General features: G+C 44.3%; 1 protein-coding gene across 2 annotated transcripts in view; it reads right to left on the reverse strand.

The window, feature by feature from the left end:
* The window catches only part of LOC124619935 (zinc finger CCCH domain-containing protein 13-like), a 396,933-nt gene that overhangs the window by 241,661 nt on the left and 129,439 nt on the right, over positions 1-25,833 (reverse strand). For both annotated transcript variants that reach the window (XM_047146583.1, XM_047146584.1), the window contains one exon: positions 8,535-10,337. In XM_047146583.1, the coding sequence (XP_047002539.1) occupies positions 8,535-10,337 (1,803 nt within the window). The remainder of the gene's footprint in view (positions 1-8,534; positions 10,338-25,833) is intronic.

Raw genomic sequence — 25,833 nt, forward strand, 5'->3', positions numbered from 1 at the left:
TTCCCCTCCTTACACGATGCATCACAACAACGTTTCACCAGGCAACGCCGGTCAACTGCTGTTTGTGTATGAGAAATGGGTTGGAATCTTTCTTCATGTCAGCACGTTGTAGGTGTCGCCACCGGCGCCAACCTTGTGTGAATGCTCTGAAAAGCTAATCATTTGCATATCACAGCATCTTCTTCCTGTCGGTTAAATTTCGCGTCTGTAGCACGTCATCTTCGTGGTGCAGCAATTTTAATGGCCAGTAGTGAATTTGTGGACGCGTCTGAGCAGTCATGTTGTACGATGGACTCTCAATGCTTCCTGCGCACCGTGGAGTCTCGTCGTCATCACTATGTGAAAGGAAATACTGTACGTTACTGGGTAGGGGTGTGTAATTTACTTACATCAATTGCAGGTACCTGAATACTGAAAGGAGCGCCTTACACTTTTGCCGACGTCAGTGCCTAACCGGCGGCTTTGGCAACTCCTGAGCGCCGCACAGTCGGCGCGGGAGTGAAGGACGCGGGCCGGGCCGGCCCTGCGCTGTGGCCACTCACCTTTCGCCGCCCATTATCGGCCAACAGCAGCCGCACGCCATCACAGAACAATGTGCGGTTTCACACTGACAGTTCGGGAGACGCTTTTTTTTAAGCCGTTGGCGAATGAGACCGGTGTTGTTAATCTGGTATGTTTTATGTTTTCAAGAAAAAAGTACGTGTCTAGGAGTCGAAAGGGTAAATGGAAACCATGACTAGTCAGCTACTTAACTTGGTGCTGAATGTTTCGCTCCCGCCTCATGTGGCCAACATGTCGGTCACGTCTCAAAAGTTGCATAACAGTTACAACTAATTCCAAACATCACCGTGAACATCACATAATGTACGAAGGTGAGTCAAATGAAAATCTTAAATTTGTAATAACAAACCGAAATTTCCCGCCGTTATCCTGTAAGTTGGTAAGCGTGCTACAAACAGCGTGCACTGAATATATGGCAGTGATAACAGTGGTAGTGCGACCTCCAGACCAGATGTGAGGAAACGCAGATCAGCAAATCGTAAGTAATTACATTTTTTACAAAAAATCGCGAAGTGAACTGTTTGATAATCTATAACTAACAAAACTGTATCGTTATAGATCCCACTGATGAAGCCTTAGAACAGGAGAAGGCGAAACGCGTATGGGATAAATAAAGTAACTAGCAGCAGGAAAAGACAGTTTGATTTGCAAAACAAGAAAAAACTTGATTCTGCTTGAAAAAACTCCGGTGTAACTATCCTCAGAGTATGAAGCAGGGAATGAGACATCGAGATAATAAAGATAAGCAGTCTAAGACAGTGTAGACGAAACGCACCCGATTACTGGTGAAGACCGATGACGGATAGGCCATGTTAGCATAGTGGAGCGAGTGAAGGCGGTTACTATTGTATAGGAAAAGAGAATGACGCACAAGCACACCCCGGTTTGCGTCATTAACGCGAGTTCCCGCCGCCTTTCACTCGTAACGCGCAGTCAGTTAATATAAGACGCCCACAGGCATCAGCTTCACTTTGAAACACACGTAATACGCAGAAGAAACTTAGCTGAATGTAAAAGTTTACTTTCATTTAACTCCAGCTCCGTCTTCTGGTCTCGCCTGCATTTCCAGTCGCTACAAAAGACTCGTCCGCGAGCCACCGGAACAAGTTTTCACAGCCGGCCTATCTTTACTCACAGCCTGAAAATAGCCTGCTGCTGAAAACAGCTCCGCCGTTGAATGATTTCTCCTGCAGTACAGACTCGCAGTATAACACACACACACACACACACACACACACACACACACACACACACACACAGCCTGTAACTTATTTCTAATTTTAGCCAACCAAACTAAGAGACAGGTTCAATCAAAAGAATGGTCCAAGTGTCACATAGGACAGATACATATATACATCGCTATAACTATCTTGAAAAAACCCTAGTGGAAGTCTTTTCATAAATATGATTTATTTTTCGATTCTCTGTCACTGGAAGCAAAAACAGTGATTCGGTTGATAAGTAACTGCCATAAATAATAGTAGTGCTCGGAGTTATCAGATGATTAAAAACTAACTGAAATGGCAAAACGCATTATTTCGGAAAGTGTAGCAAAGCTCTAGATTCGGTTTTCACACAAATGGCCAGAAAGATTTCTCTTTAATAATAAAAAACGATTAGGATAGTAGTGACATTTTTCAGCGATTTATGGCACTCCCAGTGAGTTAGTAGTTCATATAGAATCGTAGTGCCGTTCATTTAGGTTTACAGTTAGTGAAGTGGGTCTCTTTATGATTAATATCTACTTTTCTGTTTGGCCTGATACAAAATTTATTTAAACAAGGGTTGTCACCATTTCAAATTTAGTACATTCCTACGCTGTGCTCGTAAAATTTTTCACTCTAAACATTTACAAGCCTTGTTATTATTGTGCTGTTTGTAATAGCTTTCTGTACCTTTCCATTAAAAAAAAAAAAAAAAAAAAAAAAAAAAAAAAAAAAAAAAAAAGACATTGCTTCAGATACTGGATGGATTAAAAAATGTGACGGGGATTTAAGCACAGAACAAATTATCCGCCTCTTTGGTTTAGAGTCACTTGATTCAAACTTTGTTTGGATAACATCAATGCGCTTTTGATTTTATACGCTGTCTACGTTCTATGGAATATGCAGTACAGTGGACAGGTATCAAGCAAAGTAAATGAGACACCTGCGCGTGTTTTTATGTAAAAAAATTTAGCGCACACTACGTCAGCATACGATTACAAGTACTCAGAAGATAACTGACTTCCCTTCACACTTGTCCGTTCGTAGTTCACAAAATATCTGTCAAGGCCACACTGTTTTTCAGCCGTGACAGTTAGAACTGATAAAAGATTGTATTACAGGAACCACATCATACTTTTGTGCACACATTTCTTAAATCCCCCCTGTACGAGGCATATCTAAGAACCAGTCTCATTATCAAGGATTTATAACAATGCAAAAATATATAACACAATATGCACGAAGAATGAGAAGCACTGCATGCCTTCGAGATAATATCACTGTATTCTATTCAAAATAAAATGAATGACGTCATATTTATAGAGTAACAGTAGATGAAGCATGTGGTGCTTTTCTTTCTTCATACGTAGAAGTTCCCACCCATTCCTCAGTATATGTTACAACACCGCCACTAATAATATGTGTGTATACTTGCAGTACATAATTTTTGATTCTATATGAATGCATGATGAATCTTAACATCTCGAAACGCTTATCACGAATAAAATTTAAGTAATCGGAAAATTATGGCTACTAACAGCTGTCAACAAACAGGTTACACACGGTGGCCGATAAATTTGCAGAGTTTGGTTAGGTTCGTTTCCAAAGTGTATGCCATAAGCAATACTTACCTGCATCGTTACAGACTGTTTATTCAGTTAGTTGCCGCAAGTAACTTTGTATTTCAGTTTAACTGACAATAACCACAAACTAGTGAAAATGTGTGTAATGCGTAATACGAGCTGAAGATGTGGAAAAAAAAAGAAAATGAGAACAGGCAACGAAACATTACAACACAGACAACACAGCACCGACCTTCTTACCGTACATTAAGGTTCATTACAATCTGGAGCTGCCTTTTAACACGAGCTGTTCCGAATCTGGACCGCTGTGCTCTCGACGATTTTACGGAGTAGCTTAATGGAATGTCTTCACGCTCCTGAATCCCACGACACTGGCGCACAACTTCAGCGATAACCCATTCGTGCTGTCATTGGCTAGACACGACCAACAATGGTGCAAGCTAGCCCCGAGAGAGGATTCAAATGGTCCAAATGGCTCTGAGCACTATGGAACTCAACAGCTGAGGTCATCAGTACCCTATAACTTAGAACTACTTAAACCTAACTAACCTAAGTACATCACACACATCCATGCTCGAAGGAGGATTCGAACCTGCGACCGTAGCGGTCACGCGTTTCCAGACTGAAGCGCCTAGAACCGCTCGGCCACACCGGCCGGCGAGAGAGGATTGATCAGTGCCACAGCTGAAATCTAAGGGCAAAGAAGCACCGACGACATTTAGCTGTGGTTGTTTACCATGAGAAGTACGAGTCGATGGAAATATACTGATTAGAAACACGACATTCGTTCTGTAATACACGCGTTTGCACTTGGCGTGCAGGTATCCTCACTGCAACACTCTAACGAATTCGTCCAGAACGAGGCACCAAGGCTTCTTACAAAAGAAGATTCAGTTAAAAATATAAAAAGGAGACCTTCACAGGTTTCATATGAACAATGAATGAAATTTTGAAAACAACCCTGTAGCTAGGATTTTGTTGGTTCCTTAGCGATGGAAATTGGTGAAGTCAGCAGTGGAACCTTTTTTTTATGGAGATTAAAGGCTACTCTCTTTTTTTCCAATCCGTTGAGTTTACTGCTTTTATTTCTTTTACATCGATTTTGAAACAACTACGACTTCATCTTCAGGCAGATTACCACAGCGATCAATGCGATACACCATTGCAAGTATATCTTGTTTTGAGTTTGCCAGTCACGTAGTTACGACATCATAGGATGATGGAGTACATTAAGAGGATAAGCTTGCTGGGGTATATCACACTGATCACAGTCCTTAAGTGACTGAAGACGAAGTTGTAGTTGCATCGCAATCAATAACAATTAAATAAAACAATAAAGACTATTGATTATCAACAATAAAACTGGGAAGAAAGAAGTAGCGTACTGAAGTAAACTTCCTGGCGTTAGCAGACAATTTTTCTGTTCCATCTCAAAATCGGCAGACGCAGAAATACAAGTCATTCTATGGGAACAGATGCCGTAGAGCACGTTTAACAATGTCTGCAGGGAAAAACATATTTATCACTAATATAAAAAATGCACCAAAATTTTTACGCGTTTCATTGGTCATGTAGAAAGGAGGAATAATTCCAAAAAATAAGTTAGAAAGAGCTAACATGAAATGAAAGGCTTCACAAAATGAAAAGGGCGTATGGAATAATAAAAAAAATTGTACAATAAAAAGTGCGTTTCAAGAAACGGAACATTAAAGTCACAGCACAGTCGTGAAACCAGAATGAACCAGTGCAAATGAATGCCTAGCTGTGGATTGTACGAGTAAATTAGACAAACTATAAATATTAAGAGAGAAGAATCATGAGCAAACTTTCAGGCCAAATAAGGACAGAAGTCAGAAAACTAAAAAAAACAGTGACGAAATATTTCAGAATAGAGAGAAAGTATCGGAGACAATAAGGAAAAGAACACTGATATTTTATGGACATTTGCACTGGGTGAATGTCAATATGCCGACAAAATAGATCTTCATGTATCTGTAAGAAAAGAAATTTAAAAACAATCTGCATCTGAGAAGGTGAAGCAGAAGAAGCAGGAGAAAGATATACCACCGGAAAGAAAGAGTTAAATTTAGAAGGATTACAAGGCAGAAGCAGTAAGAGAACAGGTTTGCAGTAGTCTGACGAAAGAAAAAGTGACATTGTGGAAAGATGAATGAACACAGCGGGAAATTAAAAGAGAAGGAACTGAAATTGTCACGTAGTACCTAGAAGGCCAAAGCGAAAAAAAAAAAAGACTACGAACAAAGCTGAGCAGAAGAAAAATATTACAAGAAAAACCTGAATTCTCCGTGACAAAAACTATTTTAATGCATCATCATCCAAAATTTAAAAAAACTTTGATGGTATTCATGACGTAATTCGTAACACCCTAAACAACTGACAGTATACTCTGAAAGATTGGTGGTAGAGTTCACGGAAGCCTAAGACATTACCTCGAGATTAAACAAATCTTCAAATCATTGCTCTTATTTTAGCGCAGTGACAATTGGTAGCTGTAGTTCTAGTACCTCGAAGTACATAATGCGTATTTGTCATTAATATTTTAATTCAACACATGTCTCAAGAAAGTAGAAATGGAGGAACTTCGTAAAATAGTTTCATAGTGAGATAAATCGCTAATGTAGTACATTTTATAGCTAGAAATTCGATATTATTCGCGACACTTTCACTATGGTTTACAAGGAAGCTATTTCGTAACGCCACCGCAGGAAAATTTATTGAAACGGAGACTCAGCAATACTGTCAAGTGCAGCACAAAATCTTAAAATAATTGCCGTGGCTATTTCTTCTTTTCCTGTAACATAATAATTAGCGACATCTGAGGCGTAATACTTGTCATAAACTTGCGAAATGTCCTTGCATTTATCTCTCAAAAGCGCTAAGTTAAGTTCATTCCAGATATCGTATGCAAATTATTAAGAAGTCTGAAAGGTTTTCCAGAGTACTCTGCCAGTCACAAAATTTGTTGACTACTTAAAGTGTTTAATGAAGGATCTCGTTCGAGCTATAAAACTAATCTTCAAGCTACAGTGACAATACAGGAGCTTTTAATAAAACTATTTCGTAGGTATCAAAGTCATTTTGTACACTTTTGGCAAGTTCTGTGTCCATCTTTTTCCATGTGAAATGCCTGTCTTATTGTGGTTTGTTCAGTTCCCTCCGTTTCTGTGGCTCCTTGAAACTTGTTAACCGCTGTTCACAAATTTGCAAAGGATATATGAAACACAAAATCACAGTCAACAGTCTTGTCGAAGAATCCAGCTATTCCACATTAAGAGCACATACCAGGACTGTATAGAACAACTTTAATATCTTTGTATACTTTTGTTAAAAGATTTTGTATTGCACTGTAGCCTGAAGATGAGGTTTGCGTCTCGAAAAATAATGTTTCATTAAATAATTTGAGTGCCAACAAGTTTTTATACTGGTAGTAGTCTCTGAAAAACCTAATCATATTTTCGAAAAAGTCACGGTCGATCAATAGCCAGTATGGCTGTAACTTGTTACTAAGGTGTCTATGAAACGGATGTACAAATCCACGGTATTTTTAAAAACACTCAATAGTTCTAAAGCGCTTACGGGCACACGTTACGCAGCACTATAAGCATGATACTTTTCGAGTGTATGGATGACGAAAATTCCATTCTGAGCATCTCAACGCTCATCCTATATTTTCTGCTCTACGAGAAAGGAAAAAAACAATTCATTTTCCATCCTGGTTTTTATAGAATCACTATTATTTGCCCTACAATAAACTGAGTTTGGCCATTATTCATTATCTCCATTCTTAAAAACATGGGCAACAGCGACGTCCTGTGTTCGTCTTATTAATAATACTGTACTGGTATCATCTATTGCCGAAATTCGGCCAACTGTGTTTCTAAAGTAAAAAAGCTCAATTTCTTTTAGATAGTTAATTGCAATTTATTCGTGGGTAGGCATTAGTTCTTAGCTGAATAAAGTCCTGCAAAACAGAAAAAGAGTTAGCAATATCAATCCCCACATTATTCCTATTACTTTGCCAACACAAAAATAACCTCTCTCTAGCTCTTCATCTTTCAGTCCAACCGATTGGTGTTCTTATTCGAATCACACCGTAAAACATAATAAAGGAAGTTGCAGCAATTCAAAGTGAAGAGATTGATGATTAGGAACTTACTGCAGTTTGCATGGTATGAGCGGCAAATGAACGGAAAGTTAGGTCTCCCTACTGGTAAACAAAACTAAGCGAAAACAGGACGCCAATAAACTACGTAATGTACAGTCTATTTTGCCCCCGACGGCTTTCTTACTGTGATGTTTTCCACTGCTGACAACATAAACGACCTAGCGGTTGTTGCACTGTCGCTGCCTAGTATGCATGGGTTACTGCAAATGAACCTTGTAAACGTAAACGTAACTAGAATGCGATATCAAGGAACATTGTTACTTTCTTGTGGCATTTCTACCATAGCACCTGATATGCACGCTGGGCAGAATTTGGTGAAACTTCGATTTTCGATGTTGACGTATTGGAGAAAAAAATGGTTCAAATGGCTCTGAGCACTATGGGACATAACGTCTATGGTCATAAGTCCCCTAGAACTTAGAACTACTTAAACCTAACAAACCTAAGGTCATCACACAACACCCAGTCATCACAAGGCAGAGAAAATCCCTGACCCCTGACCCCGCCGGGAATCGAATCCGGGAACCCGGGCGCGGGAAGCAAGAACGCTACCGCACGACCACGAGCTGCGGACGACGTATTGGAGATTTCAATGCGTCGTAGAGAAGGTATCAGTAGAGTTTTGCATATGAAAGTATCTACTGGCTTTTATGATCCTAAGTGGCTATGTACACCCTTGATTTTTTTTCTTTGCTCACATCTATGAAAACGAATTATATTAGTTTCATTGGCCTCCTCGTATAATTAATATTAAAAACCTGTACTTCTATTTTCGTATTGAAATATTAACATTACGGTAGGAGTAGGCACTTGGAAATGCTCACGGTAGTGTAAAAAACAGTGATTGTATAGCGAGCAGAGTGGAACTGTCCTGCGCTCGAAATAAAGGAACTACTGGAACGGACGGTGACGCATTGGAAACGGTGCCCTCGGCCGAATCGCTAGCGGGGTGCGGCGCCTGCGCAGCGCGCGGCCCAGTGACGTCACTGGCAGACTGACCTGATGAGCACGGTGGAGGCGGGCAGCACGTCGTTGCTCTTGTGCCGCTCCTGCACCAGCCGCGTCGAAGAGAAGCTGGTGGCGCCGGCCGTGGCGGTCCGGGCCGAGTAGAAGTGCCTGCCGGGGCGCGGGTCGTCTTCGGCGTCGCTGGCGGGCACCGGCGTGGGCGTGGCCGTCGGCGTGGGCGTGGCGCCGGTGCGCAGGTCGACGCGCGTCACGTTGGCCGCAGGCGGCGGCGACGACGGCGACGCCGACCCGCGGCCGCCGATGAAGATCTTGGCCGACGGGCCCTCCACCGTCTGCACGTCGTCGTAGCGACGCGGCTCCTTGCGGTAGTCCACCTCGATGCCCGAGTCGGCGAAGAAGTCCTTCTTGCTGGAGGAGCCGCTGCTGGTGACGGTGGCGGTCGCGCTCGCGGAGAGGTCCGCCGCGTAGCGCGTCGAAGCGGCGCTCTTGCGACGGTTGCGGTCGTTCTCGTAGCGCACGTGGTCGTCGTCGACGTCGTCGCCGTCGGCGTAGTCTATCTGCGAGGCGAGGAATTCCCTCCTGTTGCTGTAGCGGCCGTCGGGCGCAGCCTTGCGCGGCGGGTCCGTCGCGTACTTCCTGGCGGACTCGGTCAGGTCCCTCTTGTTGTAGCTGCTGAAGCGCTCCTTGCGCTGGCTCTCGATGCGCGACTCGAGCCGGTCCCTGCGCGAGCTGAGGTCGCCGCTGTCGATGAGTCTGGTCTGGATGACGGGGTCCCTGCCGTAGAAGCCGCCGACGCCGTCCAGCGGCTCCTTGAACAGCCGCGACTCGCTGCCGTACTTCTCGCGTCGGACGAAATCGTCGTCGTCGTCGTCGTAGCTCTTCCTGAGCCGCGGGTCGAACAGGTGGTCGGCGTCGTAGCGGCCCGAGCCCTCGACGAGGAAGTCCTTGCGGCGCGAGTCCATGCCGTCGGCCCTGCCGCGGCCGGACGAGTCGAGGCCGAAGTCGGACTCGTAGCGCGAGCTGGATTCGTGCACGACGTACTCCTTCTTGTAGAGGCCGCCGTCGGGCGAGACGCCGCTGTAGGCGAACTCGCGGCGGGCGCTGGTCGCCTTGCCGCCGCCGGGCAGAGCGTGCTCGGACGCGTCGGCGCTCTCGCGGGACTCGAAGACCGCGTCGCGGTCGCGGCGGTAGCGGCGGAGGTCGGCGGCGGAGGAGAGCTCGTGGCGCGCGCCGAAGTCCATGCTGAGGCTGACGCCCTCGTCGTCGTCGTCGGCGTCCGCGTGCGGCGGCGGCGCGGCGCGCTGTGCCGCCACCGGCACCTGGGTGTGCACCGTCTGCTTGCCGGACCCCCCTCCGCCGACCACCACCTCCGCGTAGATCACTTGCCCCTCCACCGCGCCGCCGGCCGAGGCCGCGGGCGGCGGCTGCGGCTGCTGCGGCTCCGTGTAGGAGAAGGGCAGGTTGTTGTTGTGGCGGCGGTCCTCGCCGGGCGCGACCAGCGCCGACGGGCTGAGTCCTCGCGGCGGCTTCGCCTTCCTCTTCGTCTCCTGCGACAGGCGGCGCACCAGCGTCTCGACGGTGCGGCCGCGCGTCACGGGCGGCCGGGGCGCCGGCGCCTGGCTGCTGTGCATGGCGGGGGCGGCGGGAGCGGCGGGGGCGGCGGCAGCCGCATCGGCCGCGAACTCGTAGCCGCCGCGCGGCGGCGCGTCCTCTATGATGGGCGACAGCTGCTTCTTGGGCGGCGGCTGGGCGCCGGCGGGGCCGTCCTCCGGTTTGGTCTCGCTGTCGCTGAGGCTCTTCTTCAGGATGTTCTTACGCGGCCGCGGTGAGGGGGACCTGCGGCACACAGAAGGGAACCGGTTGCTTATTTTGATACGTAAATCACACACCACTAATCCGCTAGGTTTTAACCCACTGTACAGGACATAGGCAAATAACTGAACACAGTTGCAAATAACATCGCAAGAGCTACTGTGAGATGAGTTGAGTTGTTTTGGGGCAGGAGACCAGAGAGCGAGGTCATCGGTCTCATCGGATTAGGGAAGGAAGTCGGCCGTGCCCTTTGACAGGAACCATCCCGGCATTTGCCCGCAGCGATTTAAGGAAATCACGTAAAACCTTAATCAGGATAGCCGGACGTGGGGTTGAACCGGCGTCCTCCCGAATGCGAGTCCAGTGTGCTAACCACTGCGCCACCCCGCTCGGTTCCTCTGAGATGAAAAAGTTGGTGCACGAGAAGATTAATTCGTAGCGGGCTATATCAAACCTGTCAGATGACTGATTACTCAAAAAAATAAAAAAAAATGCTGCGGGAACACTAAACATGAATTTCAAGGGCCAAATGGAGAAACTTGAACTAAAGGAAAGAAAAATTTTAAGAAAAATCATAGGACCAAAATTTCAAGTCAATGAGATTATATACGTCAAAAATGAAACTCTCTATAAGAAAACTGAAAAGCTTTCAGATACTATGCGAAAAAGGAGGATAAATTTTTATGATCATCTTCTCAGAATGGATTCCAACAGATTAACTAAACAAATCTTTGACTTTTTCTGTAAACGCAAAACGAAACCCAACTGGTTTAAAGAAACTGAGAAAGACCTAGTAGATTTAAACATTTCAGAAAATTCACTTATTGATCGAACAGCTAAATTAATTGCCAAAGATTAAAACGTAAGGTTCCAAGAAAAATCTACACAAAAGTCCAAACCTGCATCTCGGAAGAAGAGAGGAAAAGAAGATCAGAAAGAAAGAAGAAATACTGGGCCCTAAGAAGAGAACAACGCGCAAAGAAATGATTGATCCAGCGTACCCCAACGAGGGAGAAACGAAAGAAGAAGTAAAAAATAAAAAAGTTGACAAAACTTTTTGGATATCCTACCGAGTCATAATGTAATCATAATGTAAAAAACTACACTAGCAAAACCAGCGTTACAGTGACCTGCTTCTGGGTGTACTGGCCAGTAAATCCAGAAGTAAGCCGCTGTAACGCGGGTTTTTTCCAGGATAGTTTTTTATAGGTTGACGCGGTACGATACCCAGGAAACGTTTTATATCAACTGGCCGTGGAAGCTTATGCAGTTATGACAAACAGGTTGCTTACAATCGATTAACTGGATTACACGAGACAATATGAAGCGTGGAAATGGAAAATGTTCTATTGTAGGTAAGTTGAAGGTGAACTGAGAGAGAAACGAAGCGAAAGGGAGGGGCTCACTGCAATCAGTTGCTTCGGGACATTACACGGCATCAGTGGCGACGAGTGAAAATGTGTGCTGGACTCAGATTTGAACCTGGAATCTCCTCCTCTCTAGGCAGGTGCGACAACCACTGCACCATCCGGGACACAGCGTTATCGCAACTACGCGGACTGTCTCGACGCGCCTCAAGGGCGATCCACATTCAGAAAATGTTGTAAGTGTCAAATCTGACACTTTTCAGGAGAACGACAAAAAATATTTATGGATTCTTCCGTTACTTCTTGTCAGAAAAATTCCATATTCAAGGTTGAATAACAAGTACACTCTTTTTGTTCTGGTGATTTTCCTTTATTTCAAACGAGTTTTCGGTTTATTTGAACATCGTCAGTTGTTTCCTGACGATGGCCTAATATGCCAAAAACTAATTTGAAACAAACTAAAATCAGCAGAACAAAGACAGTGCATTTGTTATCGAATCTTAAAGATCTCTTAATAGTCTGCTCCCGGGTGTTCTGCCCAGTTGCTGTTTCCATGGTATACCCAACGTTTCGATGACGGACCCAGTCGTCTTCATCAAGTGCTAAGAGTTTTGTTGTTACGTGTAGTCGCTACCTGGACCCCAATCAATCTGGTACTGAACATAAAATGTAAGCAACAACTCGCCAGAGCAGCCAGAAGCACGCTCTTAATAAAAACAGGAGTAGTCCGAGTAACACTCGCGTTGTGTACAGACTTGATTTATGTATGTAGGTAGGTCATGAGTAGGATTCGATGAGTGAGTGTGCCAGGTTTGCGAGTAAAATGTGTGACATAAACGACTTGATTTACAATTATAAATTTCTTACGCCAACCAGGAACCGTAGACCTTAGTTGTTGTTGTTGTGGTCTTCAGTCCTGAGACTAGTTTGATGCAGCTCTCCATGCTACTCTATCCTGTGCAAGCTTCTTCATCTCCCAGTACCTACTGCAACCTACATCCTTCTGAATCTGCTTAGTGTATTGATCTCTTGGTCTCCCTCTACGATTTTTACCCTCCACGCTGCCCTCCAATGCTAAATTTGTGATCCCTTGATGCCTCAAAACATGTCCTACCAACCGATCCCTTCTTCTAGTCAAGTTGTCCCACAAGCTTCTCTTCTCCCCAATCCTATTCAATACCTCCTCATTAGTTACGTGATCTACCCACCTTATCTTCAGCATTCTTCTGTAGCACCACATTTCGAAAGCTTCTATTCTCTTCTTGTCCAAACTGGTTATCGTCCATGTTTCACTTCCATACATGGCTACACTCCATACAAATACTTTCAGAAACGACTTCCTGACACTTATATCTATACTCGATGTTAACAAATTTCTCTTCTTCAGAAACGATTTCCTTGCCATTGCCAGTCTACATTTTATATCCTCTCTACTTCGACCATCATCAGTTATTTTACTCCCTAAATCGCAAAACTCCTTTACTACTTTAAGTGTCTCATTTCCTAATCTAATCCCCTCAGCATCACCCGATTTAGTTTGACTACATTCCATTATCCTCGTTTTGCTTTTGTTGATGTTCATCTTATATCCTCCTTTCAAGACACTGTCCATTCCGTTCAACTGCTCTTCCAAGTCCTTTGCTGTCTCTGACAGAATTACAATGTCATCGGCAAACCTCAAAGTTTTTACTTCTTCTCCATGAATTTTAATACCTACTCCGAATTTTTCTTTTGTTTCCTTTACTGCTTGCTCAATATACAGATTGAATAACATCGGGGAGAGGCTACAACCCTGTCTCACTCCTTTCCCAACCACTGCTTCCCTTTCATGCCCCTCGACTTAGACCTTAGTATTTGTGACAAATTTCAGCTTGATACCTCCATCGTCTCCTGAGACAAGAGGTCTTGGCAGACGGGCAGCCATAGGCAGAAAGACAGCCACACAGACAGAAAGCAAAAGCATACTGGAAGCCGGGCTGCTTTGCGTCTATCACCACTAAATGACAATCGCATCGTTTTCACAGTGGCAGCGGAATTCATTTAATTGTAGCTCAGCCTGTTAATAGTAGCCGGCCGGTGTGGCCGTGCGGTTCTAAGCGCGTCAGTTTGGAACCGCGTGACCGCTACGGTCGCAGGTTCGAATCCTGCCTCGGGCATGGATGTGTGTGAAGTCCTTAGGTTAGTTAGGTTTAAGTAGTTCTAAGTTCTAGGGGACTGATGACCTCAGTAGTTAAGTCACATAGTGCTCAGAGCCATTTTGGTAACAGTAATTATTTGTAAATTAGATACGCAAGCCTTCGTCGTCAACCACTAAACTATTACTGAAAACAAGGCATTTTTGACGGATTACTAATGCAATGTAAGATTGTAACGGCAAAAAAAATGATTTAATTAGAAATTTACAATTTTATGGTTGCTTTTGCTTTTACATTGATACCTTACTTCTTGCAAAATTTCACGGTGGTACTTCAACGGGAAGCATGGTGCAGGTTTTAATGAGTTTGTAAGTATAAAACATTGCAGTATCTTCGGACTGCAGTGATTTAGTCGCTTAAATTTTTTACGCCGCAATGTATGTCACATAAATTTCAGTTTTATACCTCTTCCTGTTGCCGAGAAAAAGGGGTCTTAGCAGTAGGCAACGAGATTAAAATGATTCTATAAATATTCCCTTTTTACCGCCTGAGCTACGGAACACTAAAAATTGAAAAGGTGTTCTGATTCCACAAAATTATGCTGCTCACCACGTCGCCGCAAAAAGTAATATGACAAATTAGAAAATACTTTATGAAGAACGTTCTAAGTGCCATACCTGAAAGACACTGGTTACACGTGCCATTAATAAAGTTTTTGCAAGTTGATTCTGCAAACTAGAAAACGGCAACCAGCCACTATTTATTTACATAGCCGACAGGTTCCCCTTCGGATGGATGTTGACGTTTGTATTACATTTGTTACTGTGTACGTCAGTGGTTGATTATTTTTTACAGACAACTAATGTAAACAATGAGAAATGAAATACAAACGTGACAGCCGTCTGAAGATAAACGAGTCGGTTAGAAACCGGTCACGGCGCAGTTTGCGTGAACAAATAGCATTGTTAACGGTGAATGGCTACGGTTTCCTTCTTTTCAAGAGTCAGCATTTATTTCGTTCACAGTCACGGTCTAAGAAAAAATGTCAGTTTCTGAAGAAATAGCACTAAGAAAGTTTTTGTTTCATGTTTTGCTAATACCGAGGCACTACGTTTTATTTGTGATTATAAAAGTACAGAAAAACAGCATCAGATTTGTAACCAGCAGAACTCGTATATTTTAACTTTTGGAACTCCAGAGGCAAGCCCAGCTTGTCACAAACACAATGCCCCATCTACCAACGCACGTTTGAAAGACTTTCTTCATGTTTTAGCACTTGTATCAAGTATAGGGACAGAGTATCGAGAACACAACGGCACTGAAAACGTGTTTCGTAAAAAATGTCACATTGACTGTTTACCATTTCCGTTCTCCAATATTGTCTACATGAATGAAGATAGGCACGTGGGGTGTATTTCAACTTACACATCGTGTCACACATTTCCTGGCTCGCGTGACGCCCCGTCGTGCAAGGGACAAATTCCGGTAGGTGGGGGAAGAGGACTTTTGTCCGGTCTGGAGTTCATACGCCAATCTCTCCCTAATCCTCCTAAATGGGCTGTGGCCTGGCGCTTACTGGGCTGCGTTACCGACACGTAATTTTCCTCACGACGGCCGTTGTCTTTCTAGCGGCTGGTGGAAATAAAGTTCCGAATGTTGTGGCAGGAAGCACCAACTTTCAGAGGAGTTCTAGAAGCGTGAACAGGAACTAACTGGCGGAAATGCCTTAATTCTGATCTCCCTGCTACCTGGACTGAACAGAGATGTTTGATGCCCACGAGGTTGATGTGGCAAGTCGTAGGAGCTGCAAGACGGAATTAGTGTTTTAAAGCGTCTAACTAAAGTCAGGAGTGATCCTACGTGATTAACAAAGTTTCTTTTCAAATGGTTCAAATGGCTCTGAGCACTATGGGACTTAACATCTGAGGTCATCAGTCCCCTAGAACTTAGAACTACTTAAACCTAACTAACCTAAGGACAGCACACACATCCATGCCCGAGGCAGGATTCCAACCTGCGACCGTAGCGGTCGCGCGGTTCCAGACATGGTGAAATCTACAGATCGCCACCATGTGCTTGGTCAAGACGTATACCGCATTCAGCAATTAGCCATTCCTCATGTGTCTGTCTTACGCAGTATGTGGCGATGTTTGTGCTTCAAACCACACAGTTTCAGTTGCTACGAGCCCTTCATGGTGGTGATTAAAAAAAAAAAAAAATTGCAGAGTTTTGTAAATACGTTCTGGGCGCGGGAATGGATGACAAGACTGGCAAAGCTTTACAGACGCTCGAAATTTAGCGCGAACTTCAATACGAAAGGCTTTTGCTAGTTTGCACAACGAAACTCAATTTCGAAGTCTGTCAGAAAACGCAAAGAGATTCTGGCCGTATTTGAAGCACATCGATCTCAGCGGCCAGGACACAATCAGTACCGTCACTGCCGGATAACGATGGGAAGGAAGTGACAGCGGTACTAAAGCGGAGTTAATGTGATTTTTCGAAATTTCTTCACCAAAGAAGACGAACTAAATATTCCAGAATTCGAATCAAGAACTGCTGAGAACACGAGTAACTTAGAAGTAGGTATCCTCGATGTAGAACGCTTAAGTCATTTAATGACGGCAAGACTTCCGGTCCAGATTGCATACCAGTTATGTTTCTTTGAGTGTACACTGATATAATATCTCTGTACTTAACAAATATATACAATTTTTGCGCTCGATAAATGGTCAGTACCTAGAGACTGGAAAGCTGCACAGGTCACACCAACACTCAAGAAAGAAAGTAGGAGTAATCCAATGAATTACAGATCCATGTCACTGTTGTCGATGCACAGCAGGATTTACGAACATATACTGCGTTCGAATATTGTGAATTACTTCGAGGAAAACGATATGTTACACACCGTCAGCACGGATTCAAAAAAATCGTTCTTGTGAAACACAACTAGCTCTTTATTCTCACGAGGTAATGAGTGCTAAGGACATGGGGTTTCAAATTGACTCCATATGTCTAGATTTGCAACAGACTTTTGATATCGTTCCTCACAAGACACTTCTAATCTAACTGCGCGCCTATGGGGTACCGTCTCACTTGAGCGACTAATTCGTGACTTCCTCTCAGAATGGTCACAGTTCGTGGTAATTCACGGAAAAACGTTGAGTAAAACAGAAGTGATTTCTGGCGGATCCCCAAGGAAGAGTTATACGCCCAATTCTGTTCGTGATGTATATTAACGATTTGGGAGCAATCTGAGCAGCCGTAGGTGATGCTGTCACTCACAGTCAAGTAACGTCATCAGGAAATCAAAATCAATTGCAAAATGCTTTAAACAAGGTATCTGTATACTGCGAAAAATGGCAATTGACGCTCTGATCGAGTTTTGCTGTGCAGTACAGGATACTTACCAGATAAGGATAGCGAAAATCGTTTTGTACTATCAGGAAATAGGGCAGAGACTGTCACGGATATGATACTCGATTTGGGGTTACAATAAGCAAAACAAAGGCGTTTTTCGTTGCAGCGAGCACTTTTCAAGAAATTGCAATCTCCAACGTTCTCCTCCGAATGTTGGAACTATTTTTCTTACATCCACCTACATAAGGAAAAATGATCATTATAACAAAATAAGAGAAATCAGAGTTCGCATAGTGAGATTTAAGAGTTCGTTTTTCGCCCGCGCTATTCGCGAGTGGAACGTTATAGAAATAGCGCGAAAGTGGTTCGCTGAGCCCTCCGCTAGGCGTTTAAGTACAAAGTGCAGAACAGTCATGTAGATGAAGATGGAAATAATAGTTTTCCCCGTTTACTGTTCAGTAATGAGGCCACATGACAATTAAGTGGAAAAACTAACCGCCACAACGCAAGAATGTAGCGAACACAGCAGCCATATACTTAAGTCGAGCACTAGAGGGACTCTCCAAAGCTTCTAGTATTTTCCGCCATTTTTCGGGAAAAGATTTATGGACCGTTCTTTTTTTCCTTGAAGAAGGTTAAAGGAGTCACGTAGTTGGATATGTTGCAGATTTGACTTTTTCCGTGATGGAAAGTTGATGTGCTATGTCCTGCTACTGTGCACGCCGTAAGCAGCACAGAAGGATCGGTATCGCATACATCTACTTCTTTTTGCCGTATGTGAGACGTATGCATATAATTACCCGGTATCCACACGATCACATGGGGCCTCAAAGGGGCCTGAAGCTTAACTGTTGAACCGACGCTGAATGCTCTCCAGTATATGGAAAGAATGGTCAACACAGTTGTCATAATTTTCGTGACCTGGGTGCCGAATGGCATATTCCAGCAGTCGTTGACTATAGTACGGTCCACGAACGATGGCGCTTCGCGCATGTCGAGGCACCGACGAGGATTGCATTGTTGACGATTCCAAGCGACAGTTGCGGCAGCATGCGCGTGCTTTCTGCTTGAAGAGAGCGTATATCCTGCAAATTATATCTCTCGCTTGCTTATGCGAAATGTATCACTCACCACCACCATGAGCTATGACAACTCGCAACACATTGAATAAAAATTCACTAAACAACTCGCTACGATCATGTTTAATGCTCGCATTAGCTACGGCATTCGGAGCAGACCGCTCAGAACGCTACTGAACGCTCATTGGCTGTCGGAGAACGCGTGACGTAGGTGCGCAGAACAAGCCTAAACTCGTCCGCCATTGTTCGTGACTCCAACCATAGCCTGTCCCTGTCACTCATTTGTCACTCTCAGAGCGTGTGTGCGATACGACATGAAAACGTATCGTTCACGAAGCGTTTATTAACAAATCTGTCTCAGTTGCAGCATATATGTTTAGCGACTATTTTCGAACCAACTGGTTCATTTTCAAGCCTGGCCTACTGAGCCTGCACTGAAAGTGCCTGATTCTAATAACAAACATCGACATGGCAATACATGTTTCATGAAATGATCACAGATGACTGTCACAGTCAACATGTGACTACGTAGCAAGTCGGGAATCAATTCGGTTGCCCTAAGCTTCATGGTCTACTCGCTAAATAGGCATATGCTGATAGTGATAGAAACCTGCAGTTACTTTATAAACCATGTACTGCCATATTGATGCTTGTTATCAAGATCAGGCACTGTGAGGATAAAGCCTCAGGAGTCCAGGCTTGAGAATGAACAAGATGCTTCTGAACTAGTCGCCAAACGAACACTACCGGTCAAAAGTTTTCGATCATCCATGATAAAAACTATATACTTTATTTCGATATGCAAACACGTCATCCAAACTAAACAGACCAACAAAATATTTTCCTGTCTATCATTAAGTAAAATACAGTATGCTTTAGATTTTAGCCTCTTCAAAGTATCCGCTCTTTGCCCTCAGAACACCCGCACGAATGTTGGCATTCAGGAGATAAGATTTTGTACTGTTTTTGCAGATATAGCAGTCCAATATGGCTGTACATTATCCCATAAATCGTCAACATTAGATTATCTCAATTTTATGCCCCCCTCCCTCTCCCCCCTCAGGACTTCAATGGAATTTAAGTCAGGTGAATGACGTGGCCAAATTAAATCCTTCAGATTCGCACATTTCTCTTTTCTATTGACATACCCTCTGCACAAGTCAGGAGGATGTTTGGGATCATTGTCCTGGTGCATAACAAACCCACGACAAGTAAATCTCTAGCCAGATGGAACCTCATTATTGATCGGTATCCTGTGATGACCTTCCTTCTTTCATGTTCCATTGTCACTAGATCATAGGCAAGACATCGCCAGACCATGCTCGACCTTCCCCGTGCTTCACCGTTGGTGTCACACACTGATTTCTCATACGTTTTCCACGAATTCGACGAACAAGCATTCGTCCGTGAATAACACCATTGCTGCATACTCCACTTTTTATGTTGCTGCGCCCCTTGCAATCTTTTCACCTTATTTTGTTTGCGCAATAAAGGACTTTTGGCCGCTATTCATCCCTTTAAATCCTGTTCACGAAGACAGCGTTCCACTGTTGAGATAGTGATTGGAGCCGCTCGCATACTGCTTACTTCCTCGCGAATTTCAGGTGCAGTACTAGTCCTCTGACGATTACTCTGCACACATATGAACTGATTTTCCCTGTGTGGTGTTCCAGATCGCGAAACACTTGCACTGGCACCAGTTTGCTTGAACCGCTGCAATGTATACACCAGTATAGGTTGGGCTACGCCAATTTCTGTTGCTACTGTCCTACTTGAGTGGTGTTCCTGGTGCGGAACTACAGTTTCAGTACGTTTTTCAATTCCAGTCTTCTCCTTTCGCTCTATTAGGAAGTTACATGGCACGAACCTGATAAGGTATACATACACATTACTAGGTGGACGCAGTGACCTGTAAACGAATGCGAACTCATTGCTAAACAGACAGCTGAAGAAACGGGAGCTATTGGAATAGAACCGTCTTAGGTAAAGGCACGTCAGTGTTTTCAGTGTTGTTATGAATACTCATCATCGACCGTGTGGGGTAGCTGCGCGGTCTGGGGCGCCTTATTACGGTCCGGGCGGCTGCCGCCGTTGGACGTTCGAGTCCTCCCTCGGCATGGGTGTGTGTGTGTTGTTAGGTTAAGTAGTGTGTAGGCTTAGGGACCGATGACCCTAGCAGTTTGGTCCCATAAGACCTCACCACAAATTACCAAATTAGGCTACTTATCAGCGCCAGTATATATACTCGTCTTATTACCAGAATGGAGATGTGATGGAAATATTCAAAATCCCTTTTTCAACCACAATTCCATAGCTGAGATAGGTGATCGAAAACTTTTGACCGGTAGTGCATGTATTGTAACTGTGATGCATTTATTAACAAACGCTTCATGAGATATTAGAAAGGTAGCTGATCCAGTGCCAACGAAATGTTGAAAATTAAAAAAACGTATACCTTCATACAAATATTTACAATTTGTACAGAAACCAGATGGCAGTTACAAGAGTCAAGAGGAGCGGAAGGGAAGCAGTGATTGAAAAGGGAGTGAGACAGGGTTGTAGGCTATCCCAGATGTTATTCATTCTCGATGTTGAGCAAGCAGTAAAGGAAAGAAAAGGAAAATTTGGAGTAGGAATTAAAATCAACGGAGAAGAAATAAAAATTTTGAGGTTTGTCGACGACATTGTAATTCTGTCAGAGACAGTAAGGGACCTGGAAGAGCAGTTGAACGGAATGGATAGTGTGTTGAAAGGAGCATACAAGATGAACATCAACAATAGCAAAACGAGGATGATGGAATGTAGCCGAATTAAATCAGGTGACGCTGAAGGAATTATATTAGGAAATGAGACACTGAAAGTAGTAGATGAATTTTGCTATCCAGGGAGCAAAATAACTGATGATAGTCTAAGTAAGAGGATATAAAATGTAGAGTGGCGCTGACAAGGAAAGCGTTTCTGAAGAAGGTGAATTTGCTAACATCAAGTATAGATTTGAGTGTCAGGAAGTCTTTTCTCAAAGTATTTGTATGGAATATAGCCATATATGCCAGGGAAACATGAAGACAGGAAGAGAATAGAAACTTTCGAAATATCGTGGTACGGAAGAATGCTGACTGTTAGATGAGTAGATCATGTAACTAATGAGGAGGTACTGAATAGAATTGGGGAGAAGAGGAATTTGTGGCACAACCTGACTAAAGGAAGGGCTCGGTTAGTAGGACACGTTCTGAGGCATCAAGGAATCATGAATTTAGTATTGGAGGGAAGAGTGGAGGGTAAAAATCATAGAGGGAGACAAAGAGATGAATACACCAAGCAGATTCAGAAGGATGTAGGTTGTAGTACTTACTCGGAGACGATGAACCGTCCACAGGGTAGAGCAGCATGGAGAGCTGCATTAAACCAGTCTCTGGACTGAAGACAACAACAACAACAACAACAACATACTTTCATACCAGCTTCCAGGCAGCAGTTTTCACGAACGACACAGCATGTGTCTCAAAAACGGCGAGGAATTCCTCTAGATGACACTCCGTTGCTGTTTTCTCCCATTCCATAATGCATACAAGGGAATAGTCGTGTTTCTGGGGTCACACCTCATTCCCATGTTGATGGTGGACTTCAGTTCTGAATAGAATGAAAGTTTAACCGTGTAATACGCGATGTGTGATGAACATCTCTACACAGTTTGATAAACAGCAGAGTAGTTCCTCAGGGTGTAACACTGTCCATTTCCGCCAGTGTGTACTGTAAGGTGGCGTGGTCTCCTGACCTTCATTTCTTACATAGCCCGTCCTCACAATCGTATTCTGCACAACAAGACGATTCATTCGAACCCAAACTCGATAAGGTAGAGTCAATTTTGTATGAATTCATGGAAGAGATATGCAAATATAATAAGTAAATCACATGTGCACACCGAGGTTGAAAAAGTCGAGGCTGGTATACACAACATGACGGCAACAGGAATTTTTGTTCTAAAGAGGAAACCAGCCTGCTGGGAGGCCTGACCCTTCAGAGGGGTGGGTAGGCGTACACCTATTTTGGCTGGAACGACCGCCCAGAGAGAGGACAGCTTTTGCCAGAGCGGAAGGATAACAACTCCCGTGTTCGACTTAAAAGCAAATTCCGCTACATTATGTGGGAGCGCCCAGAAGACGCATTTTTTGACAGACCAACCGCGTAGTTACAGAGTTCTCACAGGAGGACAGTATACGCCTAACGGAGATGCTACATCTTTCCACATTGGTCGACTCAAACGAAACATCATTATCTGGTTTAAAAGAGCAGCGCTGATTGGCGCAATATTTTTGATGCAAAGAGCCAAGAGGAGTGAGGGAAGACAGCGAATGATATACCCTTGCAACTTTTCCAGAAAAAGGGGCCATTCCGTTGTCGCTCTTGGAGCAGGAACACGTAACGAGAGCGAGTGCGCTCGTACGTGTACGCAAAGAGCGAGGAACTAAGTCTCTCCTCAGTACTTCACTGGGAGAGCATCTCTGTCATTAGCGAATCGGAGTGATACTCTATATTGAGTCGCTCGCGATTAAGCGTTGTTCACTGTGTTGGTCGCCACACGTATTGTGCGGTGTGAACACGGACAGAGTACTAGTTAAACGCCTGTGAGCGAATATTGAGTGGCTTTGCGGTGGACTGGTTATCTGACTGGTGTACCACGCCAATAATTAGACTAGGGGTGGATAGGAGTCCTTGACTTCATCAAGGCGTAGGGAGAGTTCGATTGGCCAAGGTCAATCCAGACAGCAAGAGATAGTTGTGTTATTTGTCAGCAGCGAGCGACGCAGGCAGCAGTCGTCGCAGCTCACAGTATTGTGCGCTACAGCGTATGTGAGCCCCACCTGTCCTCCATAACAGTACACTCCATTAATTTCTCATGCAACAGCCTTGACAGTACCTAGAAAAGTTATTCAAGTGGCGTAGGCGCGGCTCTGAGCCATTCTGCCGGGTAAATAACATTCTTAAAGAAAAGGGAGAAAAGAACCTTTCCATACTTTGTAAAATAATAGCATTCCTATCCATAAGAGGCAATCTACTATTACGAAAAGAACTCGGAAATTTATTAATTTACAAGAAAAAGTTTCACTTGATTTCTCAGATTTTTTTTTGCAATAAATAATATTTTTCGTTCGTTTAATGTTTTTCTTACACTAACTAGCAATACTCCAGTACCCAAGTAATCCACTAGTTACGTAAGAATGTAGAATATTTTTGTGTCTTTTCCTTGCAGCGGACGACTCCAGAAGATATTTGTTGTTGAATGTTTTTCAAGCAGTTCTTATTGGTACATTAGGAGCGTCTGTCTGACTTCTGTAGTAGTGTGAGGTGGAAATTGTTTTTTTGCAGGAGCCAAAGGGTACTTGTTGGATCAATTCATTGCGCAACTTGACAAAATAAAACCCACACGCTCACAGTACAAACCCCAGCCTGCGAGGTGGTCGGCAGGGGGTGTATTACAGATGGCAGTCCCCACGAACCAGAGCGTCCTGCAATGAGCGGCAGGTCCCGGCGACCTGCCGGCTTGCGCAAGGCCGGCCAGATGCTCCTGGTTGCGCCTTTCGGCACGCACGGCCGCCACGTAACGTTACGGCTCGTGTTGCCCAGACCGCACGTAACGGCTACCGCTCTCCGCCAGCGAAAGGTCGCCTCCGGCGCTGAGCCCGGCCGCCTGCCGGACGCCCACACGCTCTCCGGAAACCTGTGGCCCACGCCGAGTCGCGCTATCTGGGCCGCTGCTACCTGGCCACTTACTTCCCGGCACCTCTTACCTTAGTACGTTTAATTTATTACGAGGGACATCCCACAATAAGGGGAAGTCGTTAATTACTTGCTTTGCATAAGTTCTTAACGGTGAATGGCATCGCAATTTGTTCATTTACGAGTGAAGGTACAGTTGTTAATGTGTCTGTACTGTTCTACTTTGCTCTTTTATCTGCACTACGCCTTCACAGGGCTGCCATCACCAACATATGCCTTTATACTTCGTCGCGTTTACACGGTAAACGGTTCTTATAACGAATCTTATATACAGGGTGTCCCAGCTATCTTGTCCACCCAAATATCTCTGGAACAATAACAGCTGTTGGAAAACGACTTTCATCGATATCAATGTAGGGCTGGGGCCCATGAATTTACATATTTGGAAACATTCTAAAACGAAAGCATATGTGTTTTTTAACACAAACTTATGTTTTTTTAAATGGATCTCCTATATTTTTTCTTCAGCAATCCATAGCATGACAAAGCACATACACAATGGCGTTGATTGCATCGCAATATTCCCATTACATTCCGAGATATTGAGACGCGAAGTTGACGCTTGAAACACCCGACATGCGCTGCTAGCGCACGTCCTGAGGCTCAGGCGTGAACCCCATGCTGCCCGTAATCGCGATGTGATTGACATGTGTAATCACACCTCCATACTTATCAAGAGGTCCGAAATAACGGTAAAACTTTTAGTCCACTTGCTCGTTTCACTAAAACCACCAACATGAATTTTACTATTACGAGTGAATGATTAACTGTCACTTGCGCTAGATCTACAGTAAAGTAAAGTTTTAACGTTGAACGGCATTACCTTTTTAGTAACGGATTAACGATAAGCGAAGTTAACTTTGTGACTAACGTTGCGGCACACAGATATGTTACAGAACCGCATCACCCCTAGCCTATGGGATAAATACCTGCTGGAATGTACGACGTTAATGCAGGATGGCAGCAGACCGAATTGTTCATTTCGGACCTCTTGATAAGTATGGAAGTGTGATTACGGGCAGCATGGAGTTCACGCCTGAGCCTCAGGACGTGCGCTAGCAGCGCATGTCGGGTGTTTCAAGCGTCAACTTCGCGTCTTAATATCTCGGGATGTAATGGGAATATTGCGATGCAATCAACGCCATTGTGTATGTGCTTTGTCATGCTATGGATTGCTGAAGAAAAAATATAGGTCCATTTAAAAAAACATAAGTTTGTGTTAAAAAACACATATGCTTTCGTTTTAAAATGTTTCCAAATATGTACATTCATGGGCCCCAGCTATACTTTGATACCGGTGAAAGTCGTTTTCCAATAGCTGTTATTGTTCCAGAGATATTTTTGGTGGACGAGATAGCTGGGACACCCTGTATTATACAATGGAAATGAAATGAGCGTTCGGCGTTGCCGGCCGGAGTGACCGTGCGGTTCTAGGCGCTACAGTCTGGAACCGCGTGACCGCTACGGTCGCAGGTTCGAATCCTGCCTCGGGCATGGATGTGTGTGATGTCCTTAGGTTAGTTAGGTTTAAGTAGTTCTAAGTTCTAGGGGACTGATGACCACAGTAGTTAAGTCTCATAGTGCTCAGAGCCATTTGAACCATTTTTTCGTTCGGCGTCATTGGCCGGGAGGCTCCTTACGCAGCAGGTCCGGCCGCCTTGGCGCAGGTCTTAATGTAATCGACGCCACATTGCGCGACCTGCGCGCCGGATGGGGATGAATTGATGATGAAGACAACAGAACACACAGTCCCTGAGCGGAGAAAATCCCCGACCCAGCCGGGAATCGAACCCGGGCCCGTAGG

This window comes from Schistocerca americana, chromosome 6 (assembly GCF_021461395.2).
Source record: "Schistocerca americana isolate TAMUIC-IGC-003095 chromosome 6, iqSchAmer2.1, whole genome shotgun sequence".
In the NCBI taxonomy this organism is placed as follows: Eukaryota; Metazoa; Arthropoda; class Insecta; order Orthoptera; family Acrididae; genus Schistocerca; species Schistocerca americana.